The 14536-nt window shown below is 56.0% G+C and overlaps 1 protein-coding gene across 5 annotated transcripts in view; it reads right to left on the reverse strand.

The window, feature by feature from the left end:
- SLC9A8 (solute carrier family 9 member A8) overlaps positions 1-14536 on the reverse strand; it is a 70540-nt gene that overhangs the window by 2021 nt on the left and 53983 nt on the right. For 4 of the 5 annotated variants that reach the window (XR_013338630.1, XR_013338629.1, XR_013338628.1 and 1 more), the window contains 5 exons: positions 12746-12828; positions 10012-10123; positions 7107-7327; positions 6066-6212; positions 4792-5158 (listed from right to left, as the gene is read on the reverse strand). Coding sequence is in view for 1 of the 5 variants with exons in the window: in XM_077778384.1 (XP_077634510.1) it covers positions 5051-5158; positions 6066-6212; positions 7107-7327; positions 10012-10123; positions 12746-12828 (671 nt within the window). In the remaining 4 variants the exon portion in view is untranslated. Of the gene's footprint in view, positions 1-4776; positions 5159-6065; positions 6213-7106; positions 7328-10011; positions 10124-12745; positions 12829-14536 lie in introns of those variants that run through there. The other variant, XM_077778384.1, reaches the window with a different exon arrangement.

Below are 14536 nucleotides of genomic sequence, written 5' to 3' on the forward strand. Positions count from 1 at the left end.
GCCCGGGCTCAGGCAGGGCCCCAGGTGTGATTCATCCTCCCACCTCCTTCTTTGGCTGCAGGTGGGGGGGCGCGGGAAAGGGGGCGAACTGCACGGCTGGAAGGAACCAAGGTCCAGCGCTCGCCTCCCCGCCAGGAGGCCCACGCCTGGGGTCAGGACAGGCCGTCCTCCCTGTGCCCGCTAGTCCGCGTGTTTCGCCTGCGCCTGTTCCCATAAGCAGCTTCGGATGCCTTTCGGAAGTGTGAGGGGTAAGAATAAACGGAAGCTTCCGGCTTCCCACAGATAATGCCCCCGCCTTCCAGCAGAGCCTCCTGCAGCCGTGTGCACCCAGAACCTGGGGCACGGACCCACGCGTTCCTGGCTTCACAGCCTGGCACAGGCCTGCGGGGGCCGATCTGCCGTCCCCGGGCAGCGGGAGGCCAGCAGCCGGGGGAGCCCGGGGCAGGACGGACCCCTGGCACCCGTGGGGAGAGGCAGCCAGGGGGCCTGGGACAGGAATCAGGCCCGGACTGCCTGACGCAAAGGCCACCTCCCTGCACGGGTAGCACACCTGCTGCTGGCCCCGGAGTTTGGTGACGGTGACCCAGGTGACCCGGCTGAGTCCGTGTATTTGTGAAGCCACCTGAACACAAGCACAGAAACTGGCTCTGATTCAGCAGCATTTTTATTCCTATATACGTTATCCAGAGGCATGTGTCTTGCATCCATTTCTGAATTTTTTAACGAGTCCAGTGAGATGAAGCAGGGGCGCCGGCACGGCAGCGGCAGGCACCCCCATCTCTGACCTGCCTTCCCTCCCCTACCTGAAGCTCCATCAAGAAGAAAGCAAACCCTTTCTCAGGACCCAGGACCCAACAGGCATCTCTTACCACTTACATGGCGTCGGGCCAAGGATGAGCCTGACCTTCCCAAAGGTGTCAGAACAAATAAAAAAGTGGTACTTTAAAGATTCCTTCGTTTTTACAAAGAAAGTTACTCAAAAGAATTCAAAATTCGGATTAACGTTGAGAACCACTCAAGCTTCTTGGCCCAGGCTGTACTGGAAAAAACATTAACTAACTAAGGCCTTGGGCCAGCCTAACCTCGAGGCCCTGAAGCGAGTGGCAGGCCTTCCCGGGCTTGAAGTGGGGGTTCCTTAGAGCAGGGCTGGGGCTTCGAGAAGGGAGCGCCAAGAACATGCTCATGTGGCTCTTCCACATGGCTGACAGGCTCCTGGGAGCACGGGCCCACGGAGGTGACGGGTGACCTTTCCCTTGCGAGCACCCATCTGCACGTTGCCCGGCCAGTCCCACGGCCTGGGCTCCCGCAGGCACGTGATGCCCTCACCCCGAAGTCGGCGTGCCCTTCTGCATGGAGCAGCCTGGGAGGCCGGCTCACTGGGGAGAAAGGCCAAGTATTTTTTTCCCCTCCGGGACCATGTTGGCTGGGGTGGGAGAGTGAAAAAATGGGGTGGGCCCTGGGATGGGCAGGCCCCGGGGAAACTGTAAAGTCTTCCTTCTTTTGTCACGTGGCCAAGAGCAACAGAAGTTCCCGAATGTCTGACTCCATTTGTGTGAGAAGTAGCAGGAACCTAAATGGAAGGGAGTGTGGCCACTTGGCTCTGTTCAAGTCTTTCCTCACACAGGGGTGTTTTCATTTCAAACACACCGCCCAGGGCCTTGGAGACAGGTTCCTGGTACAGCAGCTTCTCAGTGATTCTGGCTGCTGTTTCGGGAACGGTTTTGATTTGGTTTCCTACACATCCACCAGCAGGAGAAACAGGGGTGCACCTTCTGGAGGGAGTGGGGGACCAGGGTGCCTTTTCTCTCTTTTGCATTTCAAGTTCTAATTAACGGCAGATCACTGCTGCTGCTGCTTCCTTGCACCTGAATCAGGGACCAGCTGTAAGGCCTGCACATGTGACATCCACGACCTGGCTGAGGAGAAGCCGGCCACCACCCTGCCTCGCCGTCAGTCTCCCTGCCAAAGCAGAAGTGGGATCCCAGCTGCGGCCACCCCGCCGAGGACTCTGCCAAATGTGCAGGCCTCTCTGGGAATGTGGAACTGAGACCCCGGGGGGCCAAGTCTTACTGCTCTGACATAGGTTCAAGGAGAGGAGGACCCCACGCACCGATCTGTCCACATTCCTTTGCACACAAAGGAATCTGCAGGCAAACCAGGGCCTCCCTAGGCGGAACAGGGCACTGCTCTGGGGCCACCGCCAATGTGGGCCAGGCCCTGCCCCTTGGCCTTACACCAGCCAGGCCCCGGCCAGCATTTCCACTGTGAGGAGAGGCAGCCGGCCCGGGTGCGGGGGGTGGGTGGTCCTGCTGCTAGGCTGAGTGAGCACCAGACTGTGGAACTGAGCCAGTTTCCTTCTGCCTGGCCCTGGCTTAGCCTGGCCCCAAACTTGACCTCTGGGGACCTTGGACAAGCCAGCTCCTTTCCCTGTAACACCCATAGCACAGGGTATGGTTGTACCCAGGGGTCCTACACCACAGGCCATGCGATTTGTTCCAAGAGTTCAAAATTGCTAGGCCTGCTGTGGAGGAGGGCGCCTTGGGGGTGGGGCTTGCTGCCACACGGCCCCCCAGGCCAAGCACGTCTCCAGAGTTCACTGGCTACCTAGCTAACTGCCAGCCTCCCCAGAGGCCCTCCCTGCCTTCACCTCACCCTAAAGTATGACCTTGTTTATGTGCTGTGGCTTTCCTGACCCATTGCCTAGACCTAGAAGGAAATAAATTCATGGGAAATTGCAGTTATGCTGGATATTTTTTAATCGACTAGGCGTTTCCTGCCCCAAATAGAATTATTAGGTATGCAAAAGGTAGACAGCAGCAAATTTCTGATTCTCAGGCACTTTTAAAAATTTACCAGAGTCCCTCCCCCGCATGCGCTGTCTCACTCTGTCTCTCAAAAATAAATAAATGTAAAAACCCATCAGGAAAATCCATCTTCATGAGCTTTGCCTGGGACAACGGCGAAGACAGACCTGAGGTCCGCAGGGCTCGCCTGTCCTGGGAATGCTCTCCGGCCTGCCAAACCTCCCTTGGCCAGCAGGGGGCAGACGAGGAGCACGGGAGACCCAAGCTGGTGCGGGCACCTGCCAGGAAAGGTGCCCCGTGCCCACTGAGCGAAGCCCTGGGGACCCTTCTCTACTTCAGTGTCATTTTCAGGTCTCTGCTAAAAGTGGGAGGCCAGACGGGACCTGGTGACAAGAGGAGGTCTGAGTTGAGAAGATCGTGTTTTCGCTGCTGTGGTCTATGAACTCACAGCTCCCTTCCCACTAAATTTTCTGGTAAACTATGGAGTCTGCAATGCAAGTTACACTTCTGAGATCGGACCATGAACTTCAAGCAAGAAGGCAGACCACTTACGGGCCGGGGAACGAGAGAACACTCTAGTCGTGGATCCCTGCCCAGCTCCCCCCAGGGGTGGACAAGGTCCCTTCCCTCGTTGACCTCTTCTCTGACTCTTCCACTAAAAGTAGGAAATGACAGAGACCAGAACTGTGCATGGTGTTTCTCCTCCAGTGAAGGTATGAGGTGGAGTAAAATCGTCGTGTTTGGCTTAAGTTGCGGGGTTAAAGTGGGAGGTTACGAAAAGAGAAATGACCGTATTTTAACCCTATCAAGTACAGATTTACTTTCCATGCATAAAAAGGAAACCCTGTGCTTCCAGCCTGACAGGCCCCGTTCTTCCGGGGAGGGGGAGGGGCTCAGGCAGGGGCCGGGCCTGGCGGGCTGGGCAGCAGAGTCCCGGCGAGGTCAGTCCTTCCAGAGCAGGCAGCAGGGACGCACACATACGTGCTGCCAGCCCAGGGTCTGTGCCGGCCCACGGTGTCCCCACGGAGGACCAAGGACCGACCGCACGTGAGGAATTAAACGAGCCCAGAGGGTGCCCAGTCCCGGGGCAGGGACCCGGAGCCACACGGGGGATGTGCCACCGGCCCACAGGTGAGCGAAGGCTAGCAGCTGTGAGGCTCGTGGAGGGCGGGTGAGGAGCGAGGCGCAAGTCAGTGACTCCACTTCATCTGAGCGAGACGGGTGGCTCCCTCCGCTGGGCCCGGGGCCCGGGACCCCGGCCAGGGCGGGGTGAGCGCGTGAGCGAGTGCCCCCGCTCCTGTTCTCCGGCCAGCTGAAACCTACGCTAGTGCAGGGCCGGGACAGGGCAGGAAGGTGGTAGCAGGTACGCAGCGGGCGGCCGGCACGGGGCCCAGGCAGTGAGGCCTATGGACCAATAAGGCCCCTCGAGGGAGGGAGGCCATTGCTGGGTTCTCACTGCTTTGCAAAAGTGCGCGAGTTTAACCGGAGTTAGAAGCCGGCGATGCTGGCACGCGTAAGCCCTATACCTCCGGCTTCTCCCTCCAGAGGGCGCTCTGACCCCACAGGACAGGCTCCCTCACCCCCAAAACCCACGGCTGCAGCTTTAATGGGGCTTTAGAGAAGGGCCCGTGTGCCCCTGCCCGGTACCAGTGTAAACATTCACAGTATCCCCAGAGAAGGCCAGTCGCTGCCTGCCACCCAGGGAGACGGCCTGCGAGGTGCCAGTCAGAGGTAAAGAGGGTTTTCACTCGGTTTTTTTCTCAAGGAGTGTGAGCAACATCACCAAGGGCAGCATGACATTTTCCAGACTTCGGAGCCCACCACTTCGGTCAGAATTGCCGCTGCTGAGGCCAGAGGCACCTCGGTGACCAACGAGGTGTGGCAGGCTCCTCGGCCTGCTGGAACAGACCCCCGTCCCGGCCTCAGCAGGTGCTCCCGGGACGAAGGCCGTGGCGGGAGGGGAGAAGNAAGCAGGAGGAGAATTTACCTGGACAGGCGGCCCCTCCGATCTGCGGGCTCAGGAGCAACATCAGGGGCAGAGGTCCGGCTCAGTGTGGCCCGGGGAGATGGCCGGTTTCAGAAGCGGACAGCTGGCTCCGAGGGCCGGGGACGCCGGGTTTAAGAGGACTGTGGCCTCTGCTTCACGTGGCCTGCTTCCATCTACCCCGAGGGGGCTGCCCAGTGCAAGCGGCGCCGGGGGCCCTCGCAGAGTGTCTGTCCCGGGAGCCGTGGGGGGCCCTGCTTGGTCACAGCAGCTCCTGCTCGTCATCCTCGGAGCCGGAGGGGCCCTGGCGCACCTCCTCGTACCACTTGTTGGTCAGAGTTTTCATCTGGATGCGCCCATGGTGGAGGTCCTGGGGCAGAAGACACAACCAAGCCCTCGTCAATCAAGGTCAGGTCAGGGTTAGGGCTGAGAAAGGGGGCGGGGAGCTTGCTCTGGACCTCACGGGGGGTGTAGGAGAGATGGGAGGCAGGGTACATGGCCATGGGCAATTCCAAAGTCTTAACTAACTCAAGCTGGGATTTTTCTCTGGAGGGTAAGATAACAGGGTGTCACCCAGAAGTGGCGGTGGGAGGGAGGGTGGTGTGACGTTAAAACACGTGGCTTCTGGAGTCAGACACACTTGGGCTCTGCTTCCACCTCTGCCACGTACTGGCTGTGTGACCTCAGGCGGCTACTTCACCTCTCTGGGCCTCAGTCTCCCCAGCTGTCCAGACCAAGAGCAGCTGCAGCCATGACACAAGATGTCGGGAGGATGAAACGAAGCTACATGATGACCACCTGGCACAACACCTGGATTGGCAGGCGCTCAGGTGCCGACGGCGAGCATGACCGCCAGGGAGGGAAAATGGCTCAGAAACACAGTGGGGCCGGATGGCAGTTCCAGCAAAGCAGGTCCAACTGGTCCCCGTGAGACTGTGCCACTCACTGTCACCCAGAGGACAGCCGTGCCCAGGGGGATGGAACAAGAGCCCCCAGCCAATGTCTGAGGCCCTGGCATGTTTGAGATTTTCAGCTCGGATTCAGTAGCCCATCGATGTCCTGAGTCGATCCTCCAGGAAAACCAAACTGTGTTAACAAGTCTGTTATTATACGAGCGCTACAAACGGCAGGAAGGAGAACAGCAGATGCTGGGCGGGCTGGGGAGAGGGCCGCGCAGGGGGAGCTGGCCCGGCCGGCCCCCCGCCCACCCACTCCTGGCCACCGCGGGTCCTGAGGGAGGAAGGCGAGGGAGCCTCAGCCGCGGGCCAGCGTCCCACCTCCTGGGTCAGCCGCCGCGTGAAGAAGGGGTTCAGGTACTTGGCGTCCAGCCACACGAAGCCTTTGAGGTCCTGCCGCCTGACGTAGTGGGCTTCATACTCCTCCTCCGTGAGCTCTGACAGGTGCTCCGACTCGATGGCGTTGCCCTGCGGGCNGGCGCCCACACCACTCAGCCCACCCAGCAGCCCTTCACTTCTGGCCACCAGCGTCCCCGGCCCTACCTGTGCTTTCACATCACTGCGGGGTGTCTGGGCGGCAAAGCGCCTCCTGGGAGCCCACAGGGAGGGGCAAGGTTTGTAACAACACGACGGATCTCCAGGGATGAGCCAGAATTATGAGTGAATCAGAATTTATTTGTGGGCTGGGGTTTGGTCTGCAAGCTTCCCAGGTTGGTTCTAATGTGCAGGCAGGACCGGGAAGTGCCATTCTAGGTTATTTCATTCCCGGAACGTGGAACAAGGGAGGCTCTTTTATCATTTCCGCCTGCGGCTGCCCTCGCTGTGGTTCAGCTCTGGGCGGGCGGCTCCGGGTCCACCCGCATGGGGGGAGGGGAACGAGCTGGTGGGAGCTGGAGGGCAGTGAGAGCGAGTGCCGCGGCAGGGCCGCTGTGTGTGTGTGTGGGGGGGCTCAGGTTCAGTGGATGGGGGTCAGCACTGCCCCAGGCCCCGAGAGACCCACCCTCCGCAGGGGTGACCCGAAGCCACCAGAGTGTGAATGTAGCACCTGCTGTGCCACTGGGCAGGCGGGGCGGCGGGGCAGGTACAGGCGGCGGGAGGGCCAGGGCGGGACGGGCACGTGGGTGCTGCTGAGCAGCGGCTGGTGGTTCTCAACCTCTGGGTGCATCAGAATCCCCGGGAGGGCTTGTGAATCCATAAAACACTGGGCCCCCAGGGTCACCCTCAGAATTCTGGTTCTGCGTGTGTGTGTGTGCATGTGTGCGTGTAGGTGCTGAGAACCTCAACTCGGGTCTCATTTCCCCATTTCCCAGCTGCGGCAGAGACCAAGGCCCTGCGCCCAACCCGGGCCCACGCGGCACCCACCATCTTCTCCGTCTTGCTGAGGTTGACGTCCTTCTTGTTCCTGCGGCGCGCCTTGGCGTCCTCGATGTCCATGAGGCGGATGAGGGGCATGGTGCTGCCGCCCAGCAGCAGGATGGTGAAGAGCACGATGATGATGGTGGTGGTGCCGATGAGCTGCCGCTTCTCCATGGGCTCCAGGTCCAGGTGCAGGCTCAGCGCGTAGGGGATGGCGCCCCGCAGGCCTGCGGGCAGGGCAGGGGGTCAGTGGAGGCGCACAGGGGGGAGGGAGCCGCGTCACTGACCGGGTGCTCTGGGGATCTGCACACGGCCGTGTCATGCCGGTCGAACATTCCAACACACCCCACTGCCGAGTGCGAGCTCCTCCCGTGAGACTCGGGGGTGTGAGAAAAGCAGGCTGCAGAGAAGCGGGGCTGAGTGCATCCCTCTCCCCCTCCACAGCTCCCACGCGGCTCCCAGGAGGTGACCTGTCCAGGCCACGAAGCACCGGTGCGTGTGCTTGAGGATTCATTCAGCCCAGCGCTCACATTCCCTGTGTGCGTTCCAGACCCCGGGCTAAGGGCTCTGCGCGCACAATCTCACTGGACCTTCACAGAAGCACCAGTAAAGCTGGTCCTGCTCTTACAGATGCAGAACCGAGACTGAGAAAGAAGTGTCCCCCCGGGGCCGCACGAAGGCAACGTGGCCTGCGGCCCCTGGTTTCTGAAGATGCGGCCCTTGCACAACTCCTGACAGGCTCCGGGCTGCTTGCCAGAGGCCGCTGGGAACCGCATCATGAATCTCTTCCCTCCTTCCTTCCCGGTGTGGCCCCACAGGGCTGCTGGCCGGCCTGGTGCACACGGAGGGGCGGTCCCAGGGAGGGGGGACCTCAGACAAGGACCTGTGAGGCGGTGAGTGCCAGAAGAAGGGGGAACGGGCGGGGGCACACCGCGGAGGGTCCGGCCCGGACTCGGAGGCTGGAGCAGGACAGCACAATGGGGGTCTGACCACAGGAGCAGTGTAGACCAAGGACGGGGACACAGGAGCAGTGTAGACCCAGGACGGGGACACAGCAGGGGCACGGAATTACGGGAGACACGCAGGGTGGAAGCAACAGGCCACAGGGACGGGCGGGAGGTGGGCTGGCCGACGAAGGGAAGGGCACGGACGATGGTGGCGTGTCGTACGAGTGGTCTAGGCACAGGCCTGGGGTGTAGCTCCTGGTTTACCCCCTAACGCCCTGCTTTCCCCCAGGCTTCTCGGGCTGAAGCGAGGGACTCAACCTCTCAACCTGGCACACGGGACTAAAACCCGGGCTGCCAGGTGGTGGCCTGACACAGCAAACACTGAGTTAGCCACGCGTGTGTTGTAATACACGCTGTTTTCCGTGGAAGGGGGATTCTGGAAAAGAAGTGGGCCGGGCAGGAGGGTAAATTCAGTCCTAGACAACGAGATCGCAGCGTCTCTGTGGCATTGAAGGAGGCTTCAGACGCAGGAGTCAGGCTCTAAGAGCAAACGGCTCTGGGAGAACGGGAGCGCCGCTGGATGAGCGAGCTTCTGAGGATACAGGAGCCGCAGCAGGTCTGCGGCTGAGTCCTGAGGAAGCCGACACTGAGGGGCCGATAAAGGACAGGGAGCCTGCGGAGGCCCCAAAGGGAAAGGAGGGCAACCAGGAGCACGGCCTGGAGGTCCGGGAAGAGGGCCTCCAGGCAGAAACGTCGGCGGGAAGAAGGAGCTTACAGCCGTCGAGCTGGGCTGGACCAGGGCTGCCCAGTGCCCACCAGGTCTGGCTGCAGAAGGTCGCTGGTGACCTGGGCAAGGCCAAGTTCAGCCCCAGGAACAGGAGGTGAGGGAGTGGAGCAGCAGGCGAGGGCAGCCCACTTAAAGAGGTCTGGCTGCGATGGGAGGTGGGAAGCAGCTGGAGGGGTGCGTGTGGAGGGGGTTCTGCAGGCCGGGAGAAGAATCTTCAAGTTTAAGCAGCACGCCCCGTGCCCCAGAGGCCTCTTACCACGCCCCCTCCCAAATGGCTCACACGCCTGTGTCAAATATCTGCTACATCTCTCAGGTGTTGTTTGAAATCAAATACTTAAAAAATTTTTTTTCTCATTGGCAAGAAAAATTGAGAAAAAAGTTTCTCTCACTATACGTACATACATACATCCCTCCCTCCCTCCCTCGCTCTCTCACAAACACACATACTTTAAACAAGGCCTTTTGAAAGAGGAGAGAAATCTGTGAGAAATTATAGATAATGCCAATGAGCAGAAAACAGCTTATAAAGCATGTTGCTATACCTTGACCCACATGGACTATTTTAATTATATTATTTAAACAAGAAAGTACAAAGAACTGGATATATTGCTCAAAAATAAATCTAAAGATGCCTAAGGACCCAGTTCATTAGGTACCGAAGATGAAATCATTCCCATCCTTTAAAATGTAGAGGAATTTGCACAGACTGAAATGTTCCAATCAACCCTCAAAACTCAGTGGCTGAGTTATAAAACATCCAGACCTAGCCCGGACTGCAAAAAAGAGTAAACGAACCTGTTTTATCATGAGCCCCTGACTACTCGCAGGGAGGTGGGAGCTGTGCCCTGCATCTCACCCAGGCTGCCCTGCCTGCCCAGAGGAGCAGAGACAGAAAGACGGGAAATGCTGGCTCCGCCTCCCGTTGCCCTTGAGCCTGAGCTTCCTCACGCGTGGAGCAGAGTCCACCCATCTGTCTCGGCCGCTGAGGCTGTGAGGGGTCCTGCCTGCAAGGGCCTCCCGGGGCCTGGGCTACAGCAGGCAGGCGCCTGGGAAGCAGGACCGTGTGCAACTTTTGCCTCATGAGGCGTGCTCGTCTCCCAAGGGCCCTGCCAGACAGCCACATGCTCTCTCTACACGACCCATTTTCCTTCCACTGTTCATTCAGCGTGGGACTTACCACTAAACCACATGATGAACATCATCTTCGGCGTGATTTTATGATCACGGAAGAAATTCAGGAGGTAGGAAAGAGGGAAAATGTTCACCGCTCTGCCAAACAGTACAAGTACCTGTGAATAACAACCAACCAAGTCTCAGAAACCTCTGGCCTCCAAGTTGAAGCTTGTTGCAGCTAACACAGACTTTGTGACACACCCATAACAAACACAGCCTCCCCTGGGCCATGGAAGGCATGAAGGACAGTGCCAGGCAGGGACGCAGCTGGGGCGTGCTGCTGTAGATGCTAGTTTCTAGGAGCCTGGGGAAGGACAGCACTTTGTACGTTATGTTTCCGTAGCCAGAAAGAGAAGAAGACTAACACACTATCGAAGCCAGCTTTAGCTATGAGAGCGGAGCAAAACCAAATGGCAAGAGGCCGTGCCAAAGTATCCGGAGATTAATTTAGGGGCCATCTCACTCCTCCAAAGGGGCTCCGCCGGGGGACGGGCCTGCGCTAATCATTCCCAACGGGCTAGCTCTGGAGGGACAGACAAGGCGATCCTCATCCTCCCGTGGGGGCCCCACTCCTCAGGGAAAGGAGGGATCATTGAGAAGGGCCTACGTAATGCTGCTCATAAATGCGGCTCTCCAAGCAAAAGGAGTGTGTAGGTGTGTTCTAGAAGGAGGTCCCACACACCCTACCCCGCCTGGCCAGTTGCTTGCCATGGCTTTTGGTTCCTAACCATCTCCAAAGTCAGCCTTAACAAAATACAACTTTAGATAAGGTCTAAATCTTATCTAAGTGGATACTTAGCACTACTATTAATTTGTTCTTTTTTAATCTCGGTTCTCACCAAACTAACGTAAAATAACATATACAATATACACGTGTACTTTCAGTAGGCTCTACGTTTATTCTTTTAACAAGCACTAACTGAGTATGGTTTGCACTGTGTGCCTTGGATGGTCGAGTTAATAATAATGGCTCCCGATCATGTAACATTTCTATGTCAGACACTGTGCTAAGCATTTTACATGCGTTATGTCTTGTTCAGTTTAGAGCCCTGCAATATTCTTATGAAGCAGGTGTTACTGTCTCCATTTCACAAGTAAGTGGAGGCAGAGAGAGGGTAAGGAACTGGTCCAAGCTGACCCAGGTAAGAAGTTGTGGAGCCATGTCCCAAACCTGGTTCAGCCCCGACAGCCTGTGCCCTTGACCAGTAGACGAGCAGAAGGTGACCCGTCTGAATAGCACGGGGACGCCACCGGGAGCGGCAGGGCCTGGCTGCCTGTGTGCCTGGGGGGGGCGGGGGGGGGCAGCTCCCCCTCTGGACCACCTTTGCATTTTCCCTTTGCTTGAAGCCCCCGGCCGAGAGAGCCATGTCCTCGTTTCACCCACTGAAATCTGATCTTTCACGCCCACACTTGGGTTTCAGGTCTGACCCCTTTCCCCTGGTGAGCACACTAAAGACTGCTATACTTTCTGTAAATGATTTTTGCTGTTCTCTCTGTCCTGAAATGAGTTTGGAGGACAGATAAGTGACAACAGCAACGAGCTCTTGCCGACTGGAAGGTGGAAACACCCACACTGCAAGGAGAAACATGTTTCCTTACGGTTCTTTGGCTTCTCTGTGCCTCAGTTTCCCCCATGCCAAACAGGCAGGCCTCACCGGTTTGCACACGGTAGGTGAAAGTGCTAAAAAACAGTCTGCCTCTTAATAGCTGGGCTGTTAAGTGGCACTGGTCATAAAAGCTGACCGAAGATGGATTATGATAACTGAGCAACAATCAGGTGTGGTCTCACAGGTCTTAAATTAACAGTGGATCTAAAAGGACAACAAAGACTGAGTAAGGGGTTACATACAGTATGAGTCAGCAGGCGGGTCTGGGGGAGGTGAGCTCACCCTGAGGGAAGGCGGACCCGGGAGCGGGTCACATGCGTTAGAAGGCATTCATGTCACTTCCATCAGACGCCAGAGGGAGCTGGACCTTTGTTTTAAATGCTAAACATTTATTCTCCCCCACTCCATTCCCCAAAAGATTTTATTCTACTGTGAATGATTAAACTTTTCTTTTCCCTTTTTAAAGGTATATTTTAATTTGTCTCCTCCTGCTGCCCCCGAGTCCACTGATAAGTTTCCCAAACATTCTGAATGGTAAGAATCGCCTAGGACGACTGTTCTGGGCGAACCTCTGGGGAGGTAAGGGCCTGGTAATCTTTACTTTATACGTGTCCAAGGTCACGTTCAAAAATGGACACGGGGAGAAAATTACAGTAGGAAGTAAATATATGCATTATAAATTATCCAGAAAAAGCAGAAAAGAAAAATACATCATCCCCAATTCTACAACCACTGTGAACACTGAGCTACATCTTTTAACATGGTTTTTGATTCTATGCATGATGTTTTTACATGGTTATGATCAATTATGTATTCAATTCTGAGATCTGCTTTTACCACCCAACAGAGAAAACAGATACACGTGTACATTTTAGAGAAGACCACAACATTCAAGGCCATTTACAATTTAAAAGGAAGGAAAAATTCATTCCCAGGGATACTGATTCACTTAATTCCACCCCTTTTCCTGTTATTGTATGTTTGTGATTTTTTAACAAAAGAAACTTTAAACAGAAGGGCGTCTATGTAGCTGTTGACCTTGAACAGTTAACAGTTACATAAATGAATCCAGAACATGTGGTTATTGATCTACAAATAAGTAATTAAATAAAAAACAAGGAAAATACTTACTATGCACCAGATGACAAAGGAAATTTCAAACTTGTGAGGGAAACTAAAAATGGACAGGCCAAGAAATGCAAACACACATGTTTCTGAAACAAACCAAAGAATGGATTATTCAGCCCCAACGATTTCCTTCTAACATAGTACTAAACTGTTAAGCAAGCAAACATTTCACGGGGAGTCAGGGTCCACTGTAACAAACGCTCTGCTTAGTTTCTGGAAAATCCTGCAGCCGACATCCTGGTGGACCATGTGCTTGGAGTCTCTGGTCCTTCCCTCTCACACACGCAACCCCTGCTTGTTCCCCTGGCAGCGGGTCAACTGTCAAGCTCTCCTGCAGATAAATACCCTCCCTCCCCCAGCCCCTGGGGAAGATGACAAATATATGAACCCGTCTGTCTGTTGAGCACTGATTAGTGAGCATCACGACTGCAGCAGAGTGGCAAAAATTCAGAGCAAATGACTGCAGACACCACATAACCAGTGTGGAAAGGGCCCTCTGCTGACTTCCTTGCCGGGGCGGACAAAGCTAAATGCTTGACTTCGCATAGTTAACGCCGCCACAAGGTTTGGAGGATGGCTTACGCCCGCAGGGTCTGCGGGAAGGGGGGCATTCCCAACTCTCGGCTTCACCCTGCAAGTCAGAAAGAGTCTGACGCCTACTCTCTGTACAAGCAGGTACTTGTATTTCCCAAGAAAAAGCAGAGTATGAATTTCTAGCACTAGTCTCCCTGCTTAACCTGTGATGTCCCCCAGAACAGTCCGATAATCAGGGAGACAAAGACTGTATTTTAAAACAGCTGAACATCATACAACAGAGAGGTGGTTTTAAAACATTTCAGCCATGTTTTTCCTCCTTCAAACGTGTATCTTTTTAAAACAAGTGCACAAGCCGGATAGTATTCACATCCTTCTCCATGGATTTTTTTTCTAATCTAATAAGCATTTTTGTGATCTTTCCAAATCAGCTCATTTAGAACATACTCAGATCTATGTTATGCTGTTCCCTGGCAGCAAACATCCCATGATATTGCTATGTCATGGCTGATTTAACAAATCCTCCGCCAACAGACACTTAAGCCGTTTCTATTTCTGCCATTACCAGCTATGACAAATATCCAGGCTAAATTCCTGATGGGAGCATTGTGGGGTCAAAGAGCATATGGCTCTGAAACCCAGCCTGATGCTGTCATGATTCTCCACAGAAGATGGCGTCGGTGCCCACGCCTGTCAACGGGGCCCGCGTCCCATACACCTATGGCGGAGGTGGGAATTAGCAAACTTAACATATGCCAGTCTGACGGGTACAGAATAGCTGGGTGTTTAGCTTCTACATCTTTGATTGTGAGACTCAGGCTCAGCGTCCTTCGCTAGGACTTTGTGAGTGGGATGTTGTGGAAAAAAGAACCCCCTGGACCAGGAAGAGACAGACCTGGATTCGAGAATCATTCATAACCATGAGCCTGTGGGCGAGTCATCTGACCTCTGGGCACCTGAGCCCCTTGGGCTGCGGAAGGAGCCTCTGCACAGCCAGGCCCTGACTCCAAGCCCATGACGGTGTGGAACCCGTGCTTGAGGACGAGGTGAACCCCGCCGGATGCTGGCGACGCCGCCAGAGCCTGGCGATAACAGAGAGCCTGGCAGGGAGGGACCATGGGAGGACGTGGCCTTGGCCGCTGGCCATACCCCCAGGAGGAGGTAGCGGGTACGGAGTGTGGGGGAGCAGAGCTCATGCCCAATAACAGAAACAGTCCTCCCAGCGGGGGGCCCGCCTGACAGTGACCGCGTCAGCACACA

The sequence above is a fragment of the Crocuta crocuta genome, unplaced genomic scaffold (genome assembly GCF_008692635.1).
Source record: "Crocuta crocuta isolate KB4526 unplaced genomic scaffold, BGI_CrCroc_1.0 scaffold27, whole genome shotgun sequence".
NCBI classification, from domain to species: domain Eukaryota; kingdom Metazoa; phylum Chordata; class Mammalia; order Carnivora; family Hyaenidae; genus Crocuta; species Crocuta crocuta.